We start from the raw sequence: 21035 nt of genomic DNA on the forward strand, positions 1-21035 counted from the left end.
TCCAACATGAAGCATCTTTCATCCTTGGCCCAGAACATAGGTACTTCAAAGTGGGTCAGTGACCAACCAAACCATGAAAATGCATTATACCATGCCACGGCCTATGTCTTATTATAGATATTTATAGGTGGAAGAGATCAGGGCCCAGCAGGGGGTTTTTTGTCCTTGGGAGGAAGGCCACATTAGGGCCACAAAGTCGCATTCCAGAGAAAAGTGGCCCAATGGCGTAGCCCAGGTTCACTCAGTCATGCGCCCTAGCAGGAGAGTCAAAGAAGATCACCTTGCCTTAGTGTAAAACTTTGTAGGAAGTAGCAGCATGTATCAAAGTTGCACTGCTCTCTTTTGGTTTACCTCCTGAATGAATTTGCGTTGCTGCTGCACCTTTGCTGTGTAGTCAGGGGATATCAGCACTTTGGAGAATTCACACAATACTTCCACCTGCTGCTGGGCTACTCTGAGGATCAAGTCAGGCTCGGCCTAATTCAGGAATTTGATTATCAGCAGTCTAGGCGATGCCCTGGGAAGAAGCCCGAGGAGCCAGAGAGCAGTGGGTTATCTCCAGGAAGAAACAAGAAGACAATTCATTCTCTGGTAGCCAAGATTTTAACCAGCCAGAAAGAAACAAGGTGGGGGCTGGCACTCACTCTGCTCTAAGGGATGCCCACCAGGTGGACATTGTTCCTGTAGGATCTGTTTTCAGTGTCCTCGACACCCTGCTCCAGAAGTTTGGCGATGTTCTGGATCTTTCTGAAGTTTTTGGAGAGTTGGCAGATTTCATCCTCAGCAGTTTATGTTGAGGTTTCTGCCTCATTAGTGAAGGCAGCTAAATTGTGGACATCCTGACGTAGTAAGGATATCTCAATTCCAACTCCACCAATTTGGACCTTCTAATATAGAAACACAAGGATCAGTGGGTAGAAAGCACCAGTCTAATGTGTTCCCCATTCGTGCCATTTTCATCATGATGAAAGGCAATTGTGGTCGGGTTGGGGGTTGTTTAATTTGGGCCTGCCAACTTGCTCCACCGACCCAGATGTGTCTGCTCCAATCTTATATCAGATTTACTTCTATTCATAGATGCTCTGGCATTTAAGTAAACAGATACAATACTAAGGGCCTCAGAATACCGTCCTATTACTATTTCTAGTATAGAATCAAGAATTGTCTAAGCTAAGTATCATGGTTATTACCAGAAGGGAGATAGCAATTCCAAAGCACCATCTTAAATGCCCCACAGCCTTCATCTATCTGCAACCAAGAGTGCAGAGCCAGCATGTTAGGACAGGCAGTCACAAATTACCCAATTTCACAATATATATGTCTAGGTATAACAAATACTAACAGACCCTGGGTCAACCCTCCAACCTTTAGAGCATGATTAACCATTGTTTAAACAATTAGAGTTCAAAGCCTAGCTATTGCCAAAACAAAGTTACTTAGATATTCAAGTCCAACATCATGATGGTTGCACAGCAATGCCACAACATTTCATGAGATAACAGAGGGGCAACTAAATCATTGCTTCTAAACTATTTGTACAGCCGATGCAGGGTCACAAATACTTGAAGGATCTGCATTTATGATTCCCCATTATCATTCACTGAACACATTCTGTGAATAGCCCTTCAAAGATGCCTCTTCACCATGCTAGGAGTCAGGGACAGGATATTCCACCTTTATTGTCTCCGATTAAATTGAAAAGCAATCAAGTAGTTTATTGTCCACTGCTGTTGAGCCTGAAGACTCAAATCATCAGACCATGTTGCGGGGATTTTGCTCATGCACAGAACTATGCACAGGAGACCAGGACCTCAGTGAATTGTGGTGTACCAAAAAACTCACCTCAGTACCCAGAACCCCTATCTGACTAGCATCAGTGTCTCATTCGTTCTCCGTATCATCTTGAAGCTACCAATGATTAGACAACCCAGAACAAGCGACTTAGAGTACTCTCAGGAATGGTGGGAATCAGAAACACCTTTTCGTTATTATTCTCCTATCAGTCCACAACAAGAGTAATCAGAGACACGGAAAAGTTTAAAATGTTTATTTTTAACTACGTGCTCTAAGGTGCAGTACTTTGGCTAATACAAGCAGGCAAGTGATTAAAAACAAAACCATCAGCATTGTTACAATACCATAAACAATGAAGGGAGAAATCATTTTAAAAATGATAGTGGAAAACAAGTCCTATAATACTTTGTGAACCACCCTCTCTTGGCTAGTAAACGAGTTTTATAAACTAATAGAAGGTCTCTAGGTTTGAATGGGGAACCCCATACCTCAAAGATCAGCTTAGGTGAATCACATCACAGGATCACTGTGTCTGGAAAGGTTTTCTCCAAGTGCCTGAATCATGCATGCAAATGCAATATTAAAGGCACCCGAGTTTCAGATATTTGCAGCTGTGTGCGTGTTGTGTCTAGAGCGCGGGCCGATCAACCTGAATTCAACAGCATACATTGTTATTTGACCTTGACGGCTTCTGCACACAGTGTTCAGACTAAGGTCACGGTGCACGTCTAGGGATGTGAACAACAGACCATTCACATGTGAAGAAAAAGCAAGCAAGCAGTTTTACTTGTAATAACAGCTACCTGTAGTGTCGTGTGCAAAAGCAGCAAAGTGGCAAGATGGCGTTTAGTTTCTAAAACGCTTATGCTAACATAGCAATGTGTGTACATAAAACCCCGTCCTCGTTACAACCAGTGTTCTAACTATTCGAATGTTACTTTCTTTTACTTTCTTTTAATTACCCTCTCTAGGCATTTGGGGATTAACTTGGAGGTTTTTTTTTTTTACTGCTCTCTGGAAGTAAAGTTTCATCACAGCACATGCAGTCTTCAACATAGAGCATAACATAGCCAATGAACTGCTTTCATTACAAATGTACCTTATTATATTACTATTTTAGGCAATCAGTTAGGCAGCCAGCCTCCGATAAGGGAAAATAGGGTGGGTCAGTTATCAATTTGTAAAGTATACTCTCACTAAAGAATATTGTAACAGTTAAGTAAGTTTTCCTCCACCGATAAGGTATACTCTCAAGGTTTACAACCTTTCCTCCACCCACAAGGGATGTGGCGATTGGGGATTTCTAGCCAAAAAGATTGCTATTATATGCCTTACCAATCGTATCAAAGTCAATAATAGTGGAAAAATAGGAGAACTGAAGTGGTGTATTTACATTTCTTGCTCTGAACAGCCTCTAGAAAAATTGTGAGTGAGCTCTACTTGCTGTCTAACATACATTTTTATAGACCAAACATTCCATTTGGAGGTCATTCCACCATTAAAAGATTGTTCATCATTATTAATGGTCCATTTTGTTTGGTGTTTGCTGCACATCTTTGCCTTTCCACTAACTCCTCTCTCTTTCTCTCTGAACCAAAGGCCAGATGTACGACCGTTTTTTGCGGTCGCAAACGGAAAATTGGCCCGTTTACGACCACAAAATAGGTCTGCCCTATTTACAAACCCTATTTTGTGAGTCGGTAACCTATTACCAACTCGCAAAGCAGGGTTTGTGACTCGCTATTAGGAAGGGGTGTGCCAAGGGTGTCTGTTCTTAAAAGCGACTCGCACCTCGATGTAAGATGTTTTGCAGCCGCAAAAACACTCACAGTTTACCACCCATTTCAAATAGGGTGGTAAGACACTTGCAAACTGGGGACTCCTTCCCCTTTGTAAGTGGTGCTGAAAATATTTTTTTAAGGGCAGGCAGTGATGCCATGTACCACTGCCTACTCTTAAAAAATTAAACAGTAAAGTTTCATTTTTCTTTTTTTAAATGCATCGCGTTTTCCTTTAAGGAAAACAGTATGCATTTTTTTTTAAAACTGCTTTATTGAAAAAGCAGTCAGAGACATGGTGATCTGCTGACCCCAGCAGGCTACCAACCCTGGGAGTGATAGCCTTTCCCAATGGGGTCGCAAATTGCACCTGCCTCATGAATATTAATGAGGCAGGCAATATGCAACCCTATTAGGAATGGCAAACAGTGTCTGAGACACTGTTGTACATTCCAATTTGCGAGTCGCAAATTGTGAGTCACAAAATGATGCAATTTGGAACTCGCAAATTGGAAGGGTCGTACATCTGGTCCAAAGTCACTTACCATCATAAAGTCTGAGACCAACAGATCAAATATTTTTATCTTCATTGATGAGCGGACGGCATTCCATGGTGCTGACCAAGACATTTGAAAAACAGTAATGCAACCAGTCACCAGCCCATGCTGAAACATTTCTATAGCACTTTTATTCAAACCTGCTCTCTGAACTTTTTCTTCCCTCCACCCACCTACTAATCTCTAAAGACTTCAATGTCTAACTAGATGAAGATTCATTTGTCTTGATCCAAATGTAATGTCCAAGAGCCCCTCAGAAAAAAATGTCTACAGTGTAGATACCACCCTCCACTAAATTTGAAAGTGAGTAATGTAACTCCCACCCCAGTCACAGGCTCAGGTCACAAGCCCCTACCTTTTGCCAAGCACTTTCCAGCATCCTAACATCAATTAAAACAGTCAAAAAGTGACCAAAGCCATTCCTTACCCTATTCCTGAGCATTACTCTACCTACCTCAGGCAGAAAACTAATTTCAAAACACCATGATTTGGAACTGCCTTGAAATCTTCCCCCATAAACTTACAATTAAACCAATATCTTTATTAAAACGCAACTCAAGTTCTTCTTGTGCCCTCCTTTCCCACTTAAACAACTTTAGTTCTTATCTTCCTTCCACTATCCTATAGCATCTTTCTTCCATTTATCTCATAAAATCAGCACCCTTTTGAAGCTTCCTCTGGATACTGTAAAGCTATATGTGAACATCACATCAGATGAAGAATCTAGGCCACCTCGGGAGTGCATTAGTGAAGTTTACTTTATCTTGTAATATGAATTATAAATGAATGACTAGAGCCCACTACCTTATGTAAGCTCACCTTTCACCTCTAAGGTGACCTGATTCTCTGCTTTGCCCAGGGTGTTAGTGGCCACACACGTGTAGACACCCTGGTCATCCTTTCGGGTGATGATGATCTCCAAGCTTCCATTCTCATACACTCGATAATTGCCACCATCCAGTTTACTGGTCCGGCCGTTCTTAAACCTAGGAACAGAGAATAGGAACATGTGAGACAGAGGTAATTTGTGGGATGTAGAAGATTGCAACTCCTTACAGGAAAGTAGCTGATGGCGAGAACTTGAGGGAGATGTGCTTGAAGGTGGGCGAAAGTGGCATAAAAGGACAAGGTTGACACTAAATCAGCTCTGTTAATATCAGTTCTTACCAGCGCAGAACAGGAACGGGTGAACCGAAGAAAGGGCAGTCTAGTCGAGTCCGATTGTATTCAATTACTTTGATAATTTGATTGCGAGGATTAAGCATTCGAGAGGGCACATCTAGGAAAAATAGAAAACAAGAGAACGATCAGTGTGGGCTTAGCTCCGACAGCAACCAGGTTTAAAGCAGAAATGATCACCTGCTTACTCTCACACAAATGAAAGTAGACCACAACATTATTTATTTCATCTTCAAATGTCACTTCAAAGATCTTAGGTATGCCATTGTTTTAGCTCACAGGGAATTTTAAAGAATTCCTTTCAGCACAGACAACAAAGCAACTTGCCTTTAACTTTGGCTGTCTGGCATGAGTATATTCTTTGGAGCATCAGAATGTTAGAAAATACCAGCAGGCATACAATCACAAACACACACGCATTTAGCTTCTCAATGAGAACAGAGCCTGGAATCACATAAGACATGAATGAATATTTTAAAGCGAGGAGCTAACAAACGTCAGATGGATTCCAGAAAAGATAGCCTTATGTTTTTAGATAGTGGCCAGGCAATGTCTTGAAAGTGATTCTTAAAGAATGTTGAGGACTATCTCCATGTGACTGCTTTGCAGATTTCGGTGAGGTGACTTTTGTGATATTATTGGCAGGTGGTATCGGCAAGAGAAGAAGGCAAGTGCTTTTTTATAAAATCTAGATAAAAGGTTTTATTTCAGATATTGTTGAAATGTCCAGGTCTGAATAATTTAAGAACCTGCTCTTTGAACAAAATTTTCAATATGAGGTGTACATGAACAGGTAATGAAGCGGTCTAATTCTGTTCTTTTGGAGAAACAAACATTAAATGCTATAGTAAGGTCTTAAGCGTTGCTACGTTAGCCTTAACAGGAGCTTTGGAAGCAATATGTATGTATTCAGTCCAAACTTCTAATCAAAAACTCGATCAGTGAGGGGAATGTTTCTTTAGAGTGCTGGACTTTCACTTCATGTGAAATCAGTGCAAGAACTCAAAGGAGCAATATGTGTGCTGATATTATTAAATGGCAAAAATTATCTACATAGCTTTTTTTGTGATTCCTTGTTTTGTGAAACAATTTCTGCTTGCTGAAGGACACTTAGTGGCAAACAACACTGTGTCAATCTCAAATTGTTTGTTCTATTAAAATAAATCATGCTTTTGGAATAGGGGTGATTGCTTTTGCAGTTGACAGGGAAGATCAGTGAACTGATTGGTAATGAGATGAAATTTTACAATGAAATTCAAAAACAACCATAGGACGAAAATCTAAATGGTCTGAAGACCAGCATAATCCCTTTAAAAAAACCTTTGAACTGGTTTACAAAAGACGGACATGAAATTTATCAACTTACATTTAGTTCAAGTTCAACTCCAAGACAGCATCAAGATTCCATCAATGTTAACCATCTCCTTACATATCGAAGAGATGTCCTACTTACCACAGATAAAGATGACCTCTATCTCCCGATATTGCTGGACCTCTCAGATGCCTGACACAGTCAACATCCCACCCTCATCCACACCTTGGAGCTTCACATAGGATTCACTAGCAATTTATTTCACTGGTTTTCTTCCTACCTTTCCAAATGACAACAGTTTGTTAATATAGGCACCTCAAGCCCTGAAACGATTTCTAACACCAGTGGGGTCCTCAGGGCTCCATACTGTACCCCACCATCCTCAACCTGAACATGGAGCCTCTTGGGGCTCAATTCTCAGACAACAGTATAAAAATTCACCAATATGAAAACGATACTCAACTCTACTTGAAAGTCTCTTGTGCTCCAGATATCTCATGTCTCAAATACTGCCTGCATATCATTCAGTCCTGAGAGCACCTACTTGAAGCACAACCCCACCAAGACAGAATACCTTTTATATACCAAGAAAAGCAAGCGAGAAATAGTACAAATCTGGCTCAATGACAAGAATCTTGACAGCGTCAAACCCAAATTTGCACTGAATGTCAAGCCATTTTGATTTGTAATGGACACCAACCTCACCCTCAAGGAACACACTGCCAAAAAGACGAAGACAGCCTGCCTGGTACCAGTTCTCTCTTATACAGAAACTTTAAGTGTTTCTCCCAGAAGGAGAATTCAAACTGCTGTTCAAACTCTCATACACTAGCATCTGGATGATGGTAACCCTCTTGCTCCATGGCCTTCCATCCAGACTGTACATTGCTTCTCCCCCCTTAAAGGCATACTACACACCACAGCATCTCTCATCCAGAGCCTGAAGAAATATGATCACATCACCCCCCTCCTGCTGGAGCTCCACTGGCTCTCAGGCCGGCCTGCATCATCTTCAAATCCAACTGCATAATTTACAAAGACTTATAGAAAGTTATTTCAGATTTTCACATTAATTAGACCTTTTCTTTGCCTACTTTCTTTCAGAACCCTTCTACACCAGCTGAAAACACTCTCCATACTCTAGATGTCAGGCAAGTCTTAAAATTGTATCTTAACAAAACAAAAGATATCCACAAATCGGATTAATTGTTTGTAAACTATGAGCCAGTCGGTAGAGGTTTAGCCACGACCATACAGTCAATATCCCAATGGAAAAGGTCTTGCTTTCTGTTATGCTACCAGAAGGAACATAAGGTACTGTCCGGTAGACCTACAGATCATTCCACTAGAGGGAAAGAGGCAACAGCTGCTTTAGTGAGAAATATACCAATCGCTGAGATATGTAAAGCGGCTACATGGGGATCTGTTCACACTATTGTTTGGACTCAGATGCTAGAGTTTTCTCTTCACCTTGAGGGAAATGTGCACTGGAGAAAAAGCCTTAGGAATTGTTATACTTGAATATATCAAAGAGGATCATTCCTCTTCAAGCTCAAATACCCTGCGTTTTCTTGCAAGATTATTTGCACAATTTGGTTTTACTTCGTTTGTACTGTCTGCAACTCTGCCATGATTTGTTCCATAGAAGGAAGAAATTATTTCAGGTCCATTCGACTGCCTATTATTCGAAGAATCATCTTTTTAGAGAGCTCTGAAAATGGCCCTGGCACCGGAGTAGCCACCAACACGTGGATACCAATTCTAATAATTCAGTTAAGAAAGTGTTCCTCTTTTGTATCCGTTTCTGGTGAGTTTAAATTTATCATCAATTTACTTGAACAAAATCTGTATACTGATTGTGAGGAATCATCGTGATGTGTAACGTACGCATTTTAATCAGCCCATTCACTGCCTGGGACAACTAGATCTAGCATGGCCTATTTGAGTTCTGGCACTCATATGTTCAAAGATCACAGCATGGCTTGCTTACTTGAAATTTCTATGCATATGTCCAACTCTGAAAGTCCTTTGGCATGAGGCAGTCACAAGGTTGTTTGGCATTAAATACATGCTTGCAGGGTTTGAAACTACTGGATATAGAAATTGACACACATATCAGAAACAAGAATGCTGAATTGTCAAAATTGGTAACTAAAGAGGTTGAAGGAGTAAATTGTGGGCCAAATGACTCGCGACAGGAATGAGTCGCTGTAGGAACGTGGGCTTCTGTTGCCCCCCTAATTTTTGCTAGATTTCTGATGCACTTTGACTGAGTGTGCCCTGGGTCCCTGCCAATCAGGTTCCCAGGGCCTGTGTTCTTTCCCAAAACTGTACTACTGTTTCCACAATTTGGCACACCTCTGGTCCACATACAAGTCTCTTATAAAAGGTACCACAGGTACCAAGGGCCTTGTGACCAGAGAAGGACTCTGAGGACTGCAGCATGTATTGTGCCACCCACAGAGACTCCTCAACTAACACATACACACTGCCATTGCAGACCGTGTGTTTTAGTGAGACAAAACTTAAAGTCGACATGGCGCACATCCCTGTGTGCCATGCCTACTTACCACTGACAGTGGCATAGGTCAGTCACCCCTCTAGCAGGCCTCCCAGCAATAAATCAGGGTGCACTATGCCACAGGTGGGGGCATAGTTGTATGATTAATATGCCCCCAGAGTGTCTGTGCATTCCCAGACATTGTAAGTGTAGTAAAGCCATATTGAGTACATGGGCTGGGAGTTTGTCATTAGGAACTCCACAGCTCCATGATGGCTTTACTGAATGCTAAGGAGTTTGGTATCAAACTCGTCAGCATAATGAACCCATCAGCCAGTGCTGGATTTATTATAAAATGTACTCAGAGGGTATCTTAGAGATGCCCCTTGAAAAACGATCAACTTCTAGTGTATTGGCTGACTGGTGCCCGCCAGCCAGCCACAACCGGAGAGGTTGCTTCACACCTCCCCCTGGAAGGAACAGCAACATTTGGCGGTGAGTCTCAAAGGCTCTCACCTTGTGATATGCTGATTTGGGCAGATCCAACTAGTGGAGATGCCCAGCTCCTGTCTCAGACCCACTTTTTGTGGCAGGACAGGTGGGAAAATTAGTAAGCAGAGTAGGAGTGTGAACCTTGGCTTGTCAAGTCCCTAGGGCAGCCAGGAGCTGAGGTGAAACCCTTTCTTAGAAATTCTACATCTTGAATGGGAGAATTAGGCCCAATAGGAACAGGGATGTGCCCCTCTCCTCAAAGGAAGGGGGCACCCAAAGAGTGTATTCACCCTAGGGGACAGGAGCCATTGGCTACTGTCCCCGAACTCAGTAACGCGCTTACGTTTAGTATTTAAGGGCTCCCCTGAACCTTGTTTCTCAGATTCGGCAACCTAAGAAGAAGGACTGAAGAGCCATGCTACAGAGAAAAGTAAGATAAGTGCTTTGCTACCAGCCCTATCGGCCTGTCTCCTGCTTCAGAGACCCTGCGAGCTGAACCCGGCGAGTCCTGCAGCCAGCAGCCTCCAAGAACCCCGGAGACCTGCCAAGTCTGTCAGAAAGACTTGTCTCCCAAGGACGTGAATTTGCCAACAAAGAATCTCCAAGTTTAAGGACTCCGGGTCCAGGCAGATCTGCATCCCCAGCATACTCTGCACCCGATGCCTCGTACAGAGTTCTAGAGGCTTACCTAACCTGTGAAGTTTCCCTGGCAATCCTGACCACATCTGCATCGGTGGCTGAACTCTCCAAACCCCCCACCCCCTTCAACACCTGCAGCCTCTGTTGAATGGTCCCCCCGGCCGCGAACCGGACACCAAAAGGTACCCCTGCATCCTCTGCCCACTGACTTTGGGGAGCCCAGCTGTTGGTACCCAGGTGTCCCCCAGCTATCCAACTTGCCTGCCGAGCTGTTGGTCACCTTCGTCCAGCCTCCTGGTCCCAGTTTGCGGCCTCTTCCCAAAACCAATAACCTCCATTGGAAAGCATTGGGCTTCTGATGCTGATTTGCACCTTGCAACTGGCCACCCCTGTACTGCTGGTGGTGTAGCTGTGGTCCTGCTTTGTGGCCCCCACTGTGCTCATTTCAACCCTTGGGGTTCTTTACCTAAGTCAGCAGGTACCTACCTGCTAAGCTGTGCCTCTTTGAAGTACCCCCTGACTCACTTAGATAATGCTGGGTCCAGTGACCTCTGCACCCAGCCGGCTCAGTGACGCTGGTGGTACAGTACCTACCTGATCTTGAACTTTGCCATGTGTTGCCCTAAACCCTCAAAGCCTGGGGAAGTAAGTCGAGTACTTGCATTCAAACTGTTTAACATTGTTTTCCTCAATAGGATTGCATAGTAGTTTTTTCCATTGCATTACATTATCTAATCTTATCACTACAAAAGCATACAACTGTACTTGGTTGACAAATATAGAAAAAAATTCTTCATACGGTGAAGTATATAACTGCATTTACAAAACATTACTGCATTCTTGAACAGTATTGCTACTTCTTAAAACACTATGAAACGTACCTACACTAAGATATTCTTGGTTCAAATAATAAAACAACAAAGTAACACTTTAATTTACAAACCAATTGGTCTGGATTCAGTCTTTGAGTGTGTGCCATCATTTCTTGCCTGAGTGTGTGCAATAAATGCTTAACACTACCCTCTGATAAGCCTAACTCTTCAGCCCAGCTACCACTAAATTGAGAGTAAGGTATGATCTACTTTATCCTCTGCTATACCTCTGGGGACTCACTGGACTCTGTGCACACTATACCTCTTTTTGGTATAATATATACACTGTGGGTGTGGGCACCGCTTACGCACCTTGTTTCCTCAATTAGTCTTTCCCTGTAGAAGCAATGAACTTTTGATTCTCCCCCTTTTTACCCTACAGAATGCAACTATAACCAACCCCCCACGGTTTCCATTGGGCGAAACCACTAATTGGTTTCCGTGAGTTGCTTTTAAAATACCTTGGTTCCTCCCTTTGTCGTTGTTTCATTGTTTAAAAAAAATTCACTGGCACTACTAGCTGATGCATGACCAGAGACACACACAGTCACTATGCTGCACGCTCTTGAATCAAGGGAGCTACATGACACCCACTTATAACTATCAATGTATATGGGTATGTAATGACAAGATAGGAGCTATTTTCAGACTCCTAATTAAGACGCATCAGAAAGCCAGGGCATGTTAATTATGTCAAATGCGAAATGTGCGTGCTTCAAGAATACATAAACTTGTACAATGGAGAAATGTAAAGAAGATTGAGTAACATTTATGGCTGCAATGCGAATAACGTGCAAAAAATGTTGTGCTCTCTCTCTTTCAGATGATTTTTTACCCTACACAGAATGCTGTAAGGTTGCCTCACCGTAAGTACACGGTCTGGCTATTTGCTGAACCAGTGACGGATGCGCCTTAGCGTGCACAGACCTCCCGGTTCTAACATTTGGTCCTGACGAAAACCTTGTACTATCACATATAGGGTGAAACATGTTGACCAACAACCTTTTCAGTTAAACACTGATACTTCTTGGTCAATTTAGCCATTTTAAGTATCTCACTTGGTTTTAACCTAGTCTTGTTGCTCCAAATAAAAATTTAGGGAGTACAACAAAGACATTTTTAATCCACTCACGTACACCATCTTTTTTCACACAAACCCCCCAAAAAACCAGCTACGCTGTAGTCCAGGCGTTGAAGCACACCCAAGTAGCACTCGGTACTTGGGTGGACCCCAATGAAGCATGTCACCAACTAGGTTGGTGAGTGAGGGGTTTCTTAAAAAAAGGAAATACTTTTTTCCTTTGATATCACTCTCCATTTCTCTAAACCACGAGGACGTCTTCGTTCTTGGGATACTCTCCCTTCTTGTTTTGATATAATATATACAGAGCCAGCTTCCTCTAGAGGCCCACTGGTACTTCTTGCACCAAACAGTCCCTGATTATGGTTGAGGGGTATTCTTTCTGTGTGACACAAAAATAAGATCCGTTTTAGTTTTGACTTAGTGGCACTTCAGGAACAAGAGGACCAAACTACTGAACCGGCATTAATGGAGCAGTGGTGTGGTGGGAGGACGCAGTACATTTCTGTCTCAACAAAAGAACGTGTCCATTGCTGTTCATCATACTCTAAAGCACATTGGTGTATAGCACGCTGATCATGTATTATGCAAATCAATGCTGTACAAGCAAGCATTGATAAAGCCAGAGGTTACTGATTTTGTGTTTTAAAAAACCGTCTTCTAAAACTACACTGTTAAATATAGAGAGGTGCATTATGGACAGCAGCAGCGTACCATTACTTGAACACCGAACAGGAGGTTCAAGAGAAGCAATAATGCATGCTATGTTTTTACACATACACAGAGAATAACCACGGCATGTGCAGCTGCTGCACAAGCTTCCATGCACACACTGAAGAGGTATTTGTGCAGCTGCAATACAACCATCTATTGCAATCAGAACAGGTACAACCTGAACAACAAGTTACTTACCTTTGGTAATGCTCTTTATGGAAGATATTTTATCTAACTGCATATTCCTCTACTTTTGAATAGTCTGCATGTATTTAACTGGATCAGGAACATTTTGAGCAGTACCCCTGTGCACCACCAGATGGAGCCATAGGGCTGCGCTGTAGCGGCATTCTGCTCCAAAAGGGACATGGAGAGCCCTATATAGGTGCCACCCATATGCGCTACCATCACTTGCTTTCCTGACTCGCTGAGTCTGCAGACGCACAGCCCAATATTCAGATCGCTACTGAGCAGAACTCTATGTTAGGATGTTTTTAGGCGAAGGAGTCCGGTTCTCAGAACAGGGAGTGTGGGAGGGTCGGTGAGGAATCTGCAGTTTAGAGTCTCTACCAGAAAGAGTGTAACCGAAGCTAAGTAACTTATTCTTCCAATAGAGACTTCTAACCGCAGACTCCTCAACCTTTTGAACAGATACCAAAGCAATACTCCTCAGGAGGTGGGTCTGTGTACTGGATCAGGCCAAAAAGTCCTGTAGGACAGAGGGGGCAAAGCGCCCCTCTTAACATACTTGGCTGACTAGAAAATAGTGCTTTGTGAATGTATGGAAGGACAGCCACGTAGCTGCATGGAAAATGTCTAGGACAGACACCCCTCATGTCAACGTAGTGGTAACACCCTTGGCTCTGGTGGAGTGAGCCCGTTACCCTTCAGCAAGCTGCTTTTTGGCCATTCCATAGCATATCTTAATGCACAGTACGATCCAGCGAGAGACGGTACTTTTCTAAACTGCCTCCGGTAATTTCAATAAAGAGCTGATCATCCACCTGATGTTCTCTGTTAAGATCAATATAGAAACTAAGAGTCCTCTTCAGATCCAACCTAACAAGTCTCTCCTCCGCCACAGAGGGGTGAGGTAGACCAAGAAATGCCGAAAGAGTGATGTTGTGACCGACACAAAAGGGAGTCACTACGTTCAGAAGGAAGCAGGTTCGAGTTCGCAGATCCAGCTTGTCTGAGTACAAAGTGGCCTGAGTGACAGGGCCTGAAATTCGATTACTTACAGGGCCATGTTATGGTATCAAGAAAGACTGTTGAATGCCTAAGAGGACGTCTCTGTAAAGGCTCAATGAGTGCACACATGGGGAATGTAAGGAGTAAATTCAAGTCTCATTGGGGCATAATAACCAGAGAAGGAGAAAACATGCATCTGTAACCCTTTGAGGAAAGCCATCACAACCAGTGACTTAATAACACAGTCTGGTCCGACAACTGTAAGAAAGCAGCTAGAGCCAACAGATACCCTTTCACAGTACCCAAAACAAGGCCTTATTTGGCTACAGACAACACAAACACCACATCAGGCAGAGCTTAGCATGAAATGGGTGAATCTGCTGAGAGCTGTTGAAAACTTGTTTCAATGGCAGGCATGTACAGAATGGTGGAGGGATGCCTGGCAGCGAGAATGACAAACAACCTCAGGAGAAAAGTCAAAGAATGTGGAAATAAGCATTGTGCAGTTGAAGCAGTACCATCCAGTCTCCAGGGTCGATACGCGACAAGACCTGGGAGAGGGTGAACATCTTGAATTTGTTCTTCCACAGTAAAGTATTTAGAGGGCGTAGATCTATGAAGGGGGTGCCAGGAAGCACCAGAATTAAGAACCACAATTAACTTTTGGCGCAGACTCCCTCTCCATGGCTCCTTTGGCCTGAAGAGCATGCACTTCCTGCTGTAACAGGGACAAGTGGTCCTCCGTCAGCCAGTCTGTGGATGGTGGAATGGGAAATGGGGTATCGAGGAACGGTAAGGGGAGAACCCGCTGAACAACTTGCAGGACTCACTTGTCTAAAGTTATTGCCTGACATCATGGCAAAAAAATTTGGATTCTGTCTCCGACAGGATGGCTGTGTGATGTCACAGGCACGTTAATGAGTCTTGGGGGCGACATGGTTACAGCGGCTATGCTAAGGAGATTGCTGAACTGGCTGGTGATATTGAAACCTACCATCATAGCCACAGAGGGGGTGAACTTGTTGATGCGGCTGGCACAGAGGTGGGGAAATGGCCAAGGTGAGCGCTGTGGCCTTGTTATCTTTAAAACACTTCAGGGGTGATTCAGCTTTTTCATCAAGAAGACAGAAACCATCGAATGGGATGTTCCCTAGACTGTACTAGATCACTGTACTGGATGTCATCTGAAAATCTAGTGGCTCACATCCAGGGATGTCTGCAAAGGGCCACACTGGTGTCTATGGCTCTATTAAGAGAGTGTATGGCATCCAGGCTGCAGCGAATACTGAACTCAGCCGCATCATGAGTGTCCTTCCTAGCCTGAGAAAAGGGTTTCCTCTCTGAAACCATAGGCAAGATCGGATCTACTTAGTCCCACAGGATGTGATAAGAGCAGCCTAAAAGCAGCTGGCATTCACTGAACAAAGGTCTAAACTTTTTTATGAAAAGACCCTTTGTCTGAAGGTCTCTATCCTCTTCAATTCCCAGTCATGTGTAGTAGTAAAGAACCTTGCACCACAAGGCTCTCAGAAGTGGGGTGCTTGGTAGGAAAATCTAGGTCAACTCAGGGTGGGCAATGGCACCTGGCAGGCAATCTGCCCATTAACAGAGGGACCTGAACAGGCCTTAGCTCAGGTCCCCAAAAGTGTATCCTCAAGGGCCTCATTAAAGGGAAGCAGGGGCTTAAAACTTGTTTGACCAGGCTGAAGCACTTTGGTTAAGACATTGTTCTTTACTTCCTGAGTGGGGAGCTGAAGATCAAGAACCTTTGCCGCCCTCCGCACCACCATTGCAAAGGAAAAACGTTCTTTTATAGTAGGGTCCGGACGTGAAACAATTGAAATACCTGGGAAAGAATCCAAACCACTGGCATCCTGGAGATTTTCATGCCAAGTATTCCTGTGTGATAAGGAAGGACAAACTCTCCCCCAGTATAATAGCCACCATTGTCAGAATCTCTGCCAAATATTTAATGGAGAATATAAGCTCTTCCTGAGGGCAAGGACACTGTTTTGGAATCAGGGGAATGGCTAAATGGCTGCGGTTCAGTCAAGGAAGTGCACAGCCTCGAGGTTGGGGTGTCCCAGTCTGGGAAGTGGGCAGCACTCTGGGTTGCCCATTGGCATAGATTCCGCTGAAGTGTCATGTTCAGGCATGGGTTGTGATGGAGAGGGAACTAGTGCCAAGGTCGGTCAAGAGCACGGAGCAGATTGAGATTGTCTAAATAGCACCTAAGGTGGACCCCCAACAGAAGTAACATTGGGAGCCCACTTGGCTACTTAGGGCCTGTAGGTGCACGAGAGAGCCAGTAACATGGCAAAAATCAGCAGCATGGCTTCACAGAACTCCTCAACTTGCCACGGCTTCTCTGTCATCCCTGGGAATTAAGGCTGCCGCGGAACAAGGGTCGGAATCGACTCTGAAGATTAAGAATGGCAGGATGTGACCAAGACTATCTTGGACTTCTTGCGTTTCTTCTTCGACTTACCAGAGAATTTGGATCTCAATGATGATCTGTGGGAACAAGTTCAGGAATAGGATCTCGACCGGTCACGACGTGGAGTCTTGCGGTGCTTTATCACAAACTGCTTTGGTTCCGAATCCCAAACGGCCGTGGGATGCATCAGAGGCAGTCACTACTGGCCTTGAAGTCGTGGTCCAAGCCCAGGCACCACAGGCAAATCATGCGGGGATCTGTTGCAGACACCTGTTTGCAAATTTCCCCACAAGGTTTAAGCCCACAGTAATTTGATCATCCTTCACACACACAACAACAAAAGCTGTAAATTTCACACACGCATTCGGCACTGGCAGTAGCTGCACAAGCTTCCTTCACAATCATAGAAATAGTTCACCATAAACGCAGCAGTGCAAACCTCTATTACACACACAATCTCCACAGAATCAGAAAAATCAATGGCTGTGCATTCTTTCCTGCCATACACAAACAGCCGACACAACCAGGCATCAGAATTGAAAACTCTCCACACACACAAACATTCATGTACACACTATAGGAAAAACGCAGGCAACATCATTACAATCTTTCTCCATATTCACAGCATAGGTATAGGACAAAAGACTGCAACACTCCTGTAGGACACATGCGTCTATGGAGAAGATGGCAGGAGTTTCCCATGACCCTCCCTGTTTCTTCATCATTACATATTGCTTCCTCCTTTTCACTCATGCCAGCCCACCTACATTCTGGACCACCTATACCCTGTGACCCCACAAATTTCCAACAGTATCACACCACTATTCTAACTGCATATTACACAATGAGTTTCATCCTGCACATATACTACCTACAATAAACCCCCCAAGCCTTACATACATGCAATCCAACACAGATTGCCTCACTTACACACTAAAGTACTCCATATAATACCACTTTAACCCTAAATCAACCCCTTGTATCTCCTACACATATGCATACACCACCACATACTGTAACGCATCATGCATTACAATGCTCCACAATGTACACATACAAATTTACTTACAGCACCACACCTATCTAGTCTTTTTGTGAAAGTGGTTGTTTCATTTGAATGCTAAAATCCTACATTTAAATAAATAGTAACCTTGGTTTCAAAAACGTTTACTTGACTGAGCATCGATACGATTGTTCCAAAAGGACTAACTGATAATTGCCATTAAGTTGAGAGGAAATAAAAAACTTTTACATAGTACATCTCTGCCAATGTAAGACATACTAGAATACTATTTTAAAGGTAAACGTGTTTCTAATCTGACTTTCAAGAAAATTAAAATTACATTCTGGGAGCAGTCCAGCCAATCAATCATCTCGAAAAAGTTTCTCTCTACTTCCGACAGCACCTCCTTTGCTTCTTTCTTCTTATCCTCGGGAAGAAACTCCAGCAAGGCAGAGATGTCAGACCACATCTGGCGGTCATACTTCCTGAGGATAGCCATGGCCCTGATGGCAGTGGCCGCCAAAGCGGAGAACCTTTTGCCGATGTTGTCCAATGGGCACCCTTCCTTGTCAAGTGAAGCCACACACGGAGAGGAAGAGTTCTTCAATATCCTTTTAGCCGCTTGCATAATGACTGAACGAGGTCGAGGGTGACCAATCAGGCACGTAGGCGAATCCTCTGGCACTCAGTACTTTTTGTCCAATTTCGTCACCACTGCAGGTATAGAAGCTGGCGTCTTCATCAACTTCAGGCCCACTTGCCATAAGAAGTCTACAATAGGAATGGAACGAGAGGGGTGCTGCATTGTAGGCTTAAAATCGTATAAAAAGCACTCCGTCTGCTTGGCAGGCATAGGAAGATCAAAGCGCTTAGAAGCGCGTTCCAGTCAATCATGGAACCCATCAATATCTGCAGACGGCGAGTTGGCTAGAGGCGGAGAAAGAGAAGGTGGAGTAGGAGTCACAGTCAACTCACTCATAATGGACATCCTGGTTCCCCTTCCTCTAGTTGCTGGTCATCGTCATCCTGACTTTGCACAGGAATTTCCACAGGTGGTGGAATGGTCTTTCTCTTCAAAATAAGTAGACGGATCATCCATTGCCTCTTCTTCCTCCGCGTCCTGCCACTTAACCCGGAGTTGTGAAGGACTGTATACAGGACCATAAGGACCATCATCTTCAGACTCCTGGAAATCCAGGAGATGAGTAGGTGTTAATGGAAAAATCTTTAAAAAGTCATGCAGAAGGGAAGGCATCAGCTTCAGAAGCAGACTGACTTTTTCCCTCGTCGACCTGGTCGTTGACGGCACAACCGACTGCGACGGTTGAAGAGTCACAGACAGGGAACGAACCTGCTGAACCATCGACGGAGAAGCCCTCGCTGATGGAGACGGGCTAACCGCAGCCGACAACAGTGACACTACTACTACGGTCATCGACGCAGCTGCCGTAGTAGTCTTGACCGTCGGCGTAGTAACCGTCGCTGACGAAACCGTAGACAGACCGCCAGTTCCAGTAAATACAGATTTCTTCGTCGGCGGGAACGTCAACGAGCGGGTTTTGTCAGCTGAAGAATCTCTGGAAGGAGTATCGGGTGTCAACGGTGGAGAAGAACCAGATCTTTGGTGAAATGAAGAAGGACCGGGCTAGTCTTTCTTGGCTCTTTTCTCCTCAATACTCGCGAAGAAGACGACCCTTTTTCTTTTCTCTTCCTGGAGGAGGTATGAGGCTTCTCTTCCACCTCAGAGTCAGAGCCTTTTGCTGCTTTTTGCCTTTACAGCCAGAGAAGCAGCCTACCCTCATGGTCTTTGAGAGTTTTTGTAGAAAACGTACGACAGTACTTGCATTCTCTAGGCTTGTGGTCTGGATACAGGCAGTAAAGATACTCTTTGTGTGGGTCCTCAGAATATAGTCTGGACGTTCCACAAATCTTACAGGGCCTAAACAACCCTTTTTTGGCTCTGACATTACCAACGAAAAGTAGGTACTCACACTCCTGGCCTGTACCTCAGAAGAAATATGAAGTGAAGATATGAACAGCTAGCTGTAAGTTCCCAAGGGAAACAGTAGAAACACTATGACTGAGCAGAGCTCAGGGGGACACGAACACACAACGTGCAGTAAGAAATCTGAGGTATGGTGGCCCTGCAGGGGAAGGAGGCTCTATGGTCTACGCTCTGATTGGCTGGAGTTTGGATGTTTTATAACAATGGTAATAAGTTGCTAAAAGACAGTGAATTCCTATGTGCATTTTAATGTTGGAGTTTTGATACTGCTATTTTACTTTTACCGTGGGACTCCCACCATGACGACGGGGAAGATTCAACCATGTGAATCTATAAAAGATACAATACTGGAGAATTTCGGTTTTATCAGCATTAAGCTCCAATGAGTTTTCCTTCATCCGCTTACTGATTGCCAACATGCGCTGGTTAAAGTTTTGAGCCAAAGAGATGGTATCTTTGGTGATTGTAACAATAATCTGGGTATCATCAGCATAGGATAAAACTTTAAGTCCAAAAGATTGAATGAGCTTGGCAAAAGGAGTGACATACAGATTAAATAAGGTGGGGTTAAGGGATGAGCCCGCAGGCACCCCTCAGAGTAGCAAAAAAGAGTTGGAGGTGAACTGTCTGCATGTAACCATCTGAGTTTTTTCAGAAAGGGAAGAGCTAATCAATTTCAGGGCTCTGCTCCTGATCCCCATCTGAGTAAGACAATATATCAGAAGTCATAGACAAATTGGACATAATGATCACAGCAGCCTCTCCGGTGTTCAAAAGATCTCTGATCTTATTGATCGCTGCCACTAATGCAGATTCACTGCTGTGTCCTCTCCTAAATCCTATTTGGGACTGGCCTAGGAGATCAAAGTGATCATAGTGTTCAAGGATGGCCATAACTGTCTGATTGATATGTTTTTCTAAAGGCAAAAGCGACATAGGGCAACAATTCTTCATAACTTTCACATACGGATTGGACTTTTTAAGCAGAGAAATTACTGTTGATTCCTTCCATGCTTTGGGGAAGCAACCAGAAGTAATTGTAGCATTAAGAAGGGGGTATGTGCTGGGAAGCTACTGCCTCAGAAACTGAATGTTTGATCCTTGGTGGACAAGGGTCTAGAGGGGATCCTGACTTAATTTTTAGCATAAGAGCCTCAAATTGAGAGCAAGCCTGGTTGGAGTTCGCGGAGTTCCACTATGCTATGCAGAACTCCGCGAAGTGCAAATAAATATCTCATCCGCACTACAACCGGCAGTGTGTTAGATAAATGACCCTATACACAGCGCAAGCGGGCGCTGATTTCTTTCTGCCGCTCAAGTAGATTTTTTACTCGAGCGGCAGCTTTCTCAACGTGAATGGATGGTTTCTCAACATGAGCGGTTACGAGCATACACGACCAATTGCAATGAGAAATCTGACTGCCCGCATTGAGAAATGTTGCCGGGAGGTTGATTTTCCATGCTCGTGGTTGCCAACTTGA

General features: G+C 43.8%; 1 protein-coding gene across 2 annotated transcripts in view; it reads right to left on the minus strand.

Moving 5' to 3' along the window:
- Window positions 1-21035, minus strand: part of NFASC (neurofascin) — a 1241670-nt gene that overhangs the window by 439159 nt on the left and 781476 nt on the right. For both annotated transcript variants that reach the window (XM_085627649.1, XM_085627634.1), the window contains exons 14-15: window positions 5297-5408; window positions 4949-5115 (exon numbers count right to left, since the gene is read on the minus strand). In XM_085627649.1, coding sequence (XP_085483775.1) covers window positions 4949-5115; window positions 5297-5408 — 279 coding nt within the window. The remainder of the gene's footprint in view (window positions 1-4948; window positions 5116-5296; window positions 5409-21035) is intronic.

Source organism: Triturus cristatus, chromosome 1_1, assembly GCF_964204655.1.
Source record: "Triturus cristatus chromosome 1_1, aTriCri1.1, whole genome shotgun sequence".
Classification (NCBI taxonomy): domain Eukaryota; kingdom Metazoa; phylum Chordata; class Amphibia; order Caudata; family Salamandridae; genus Triturus; species Triturus cristatus.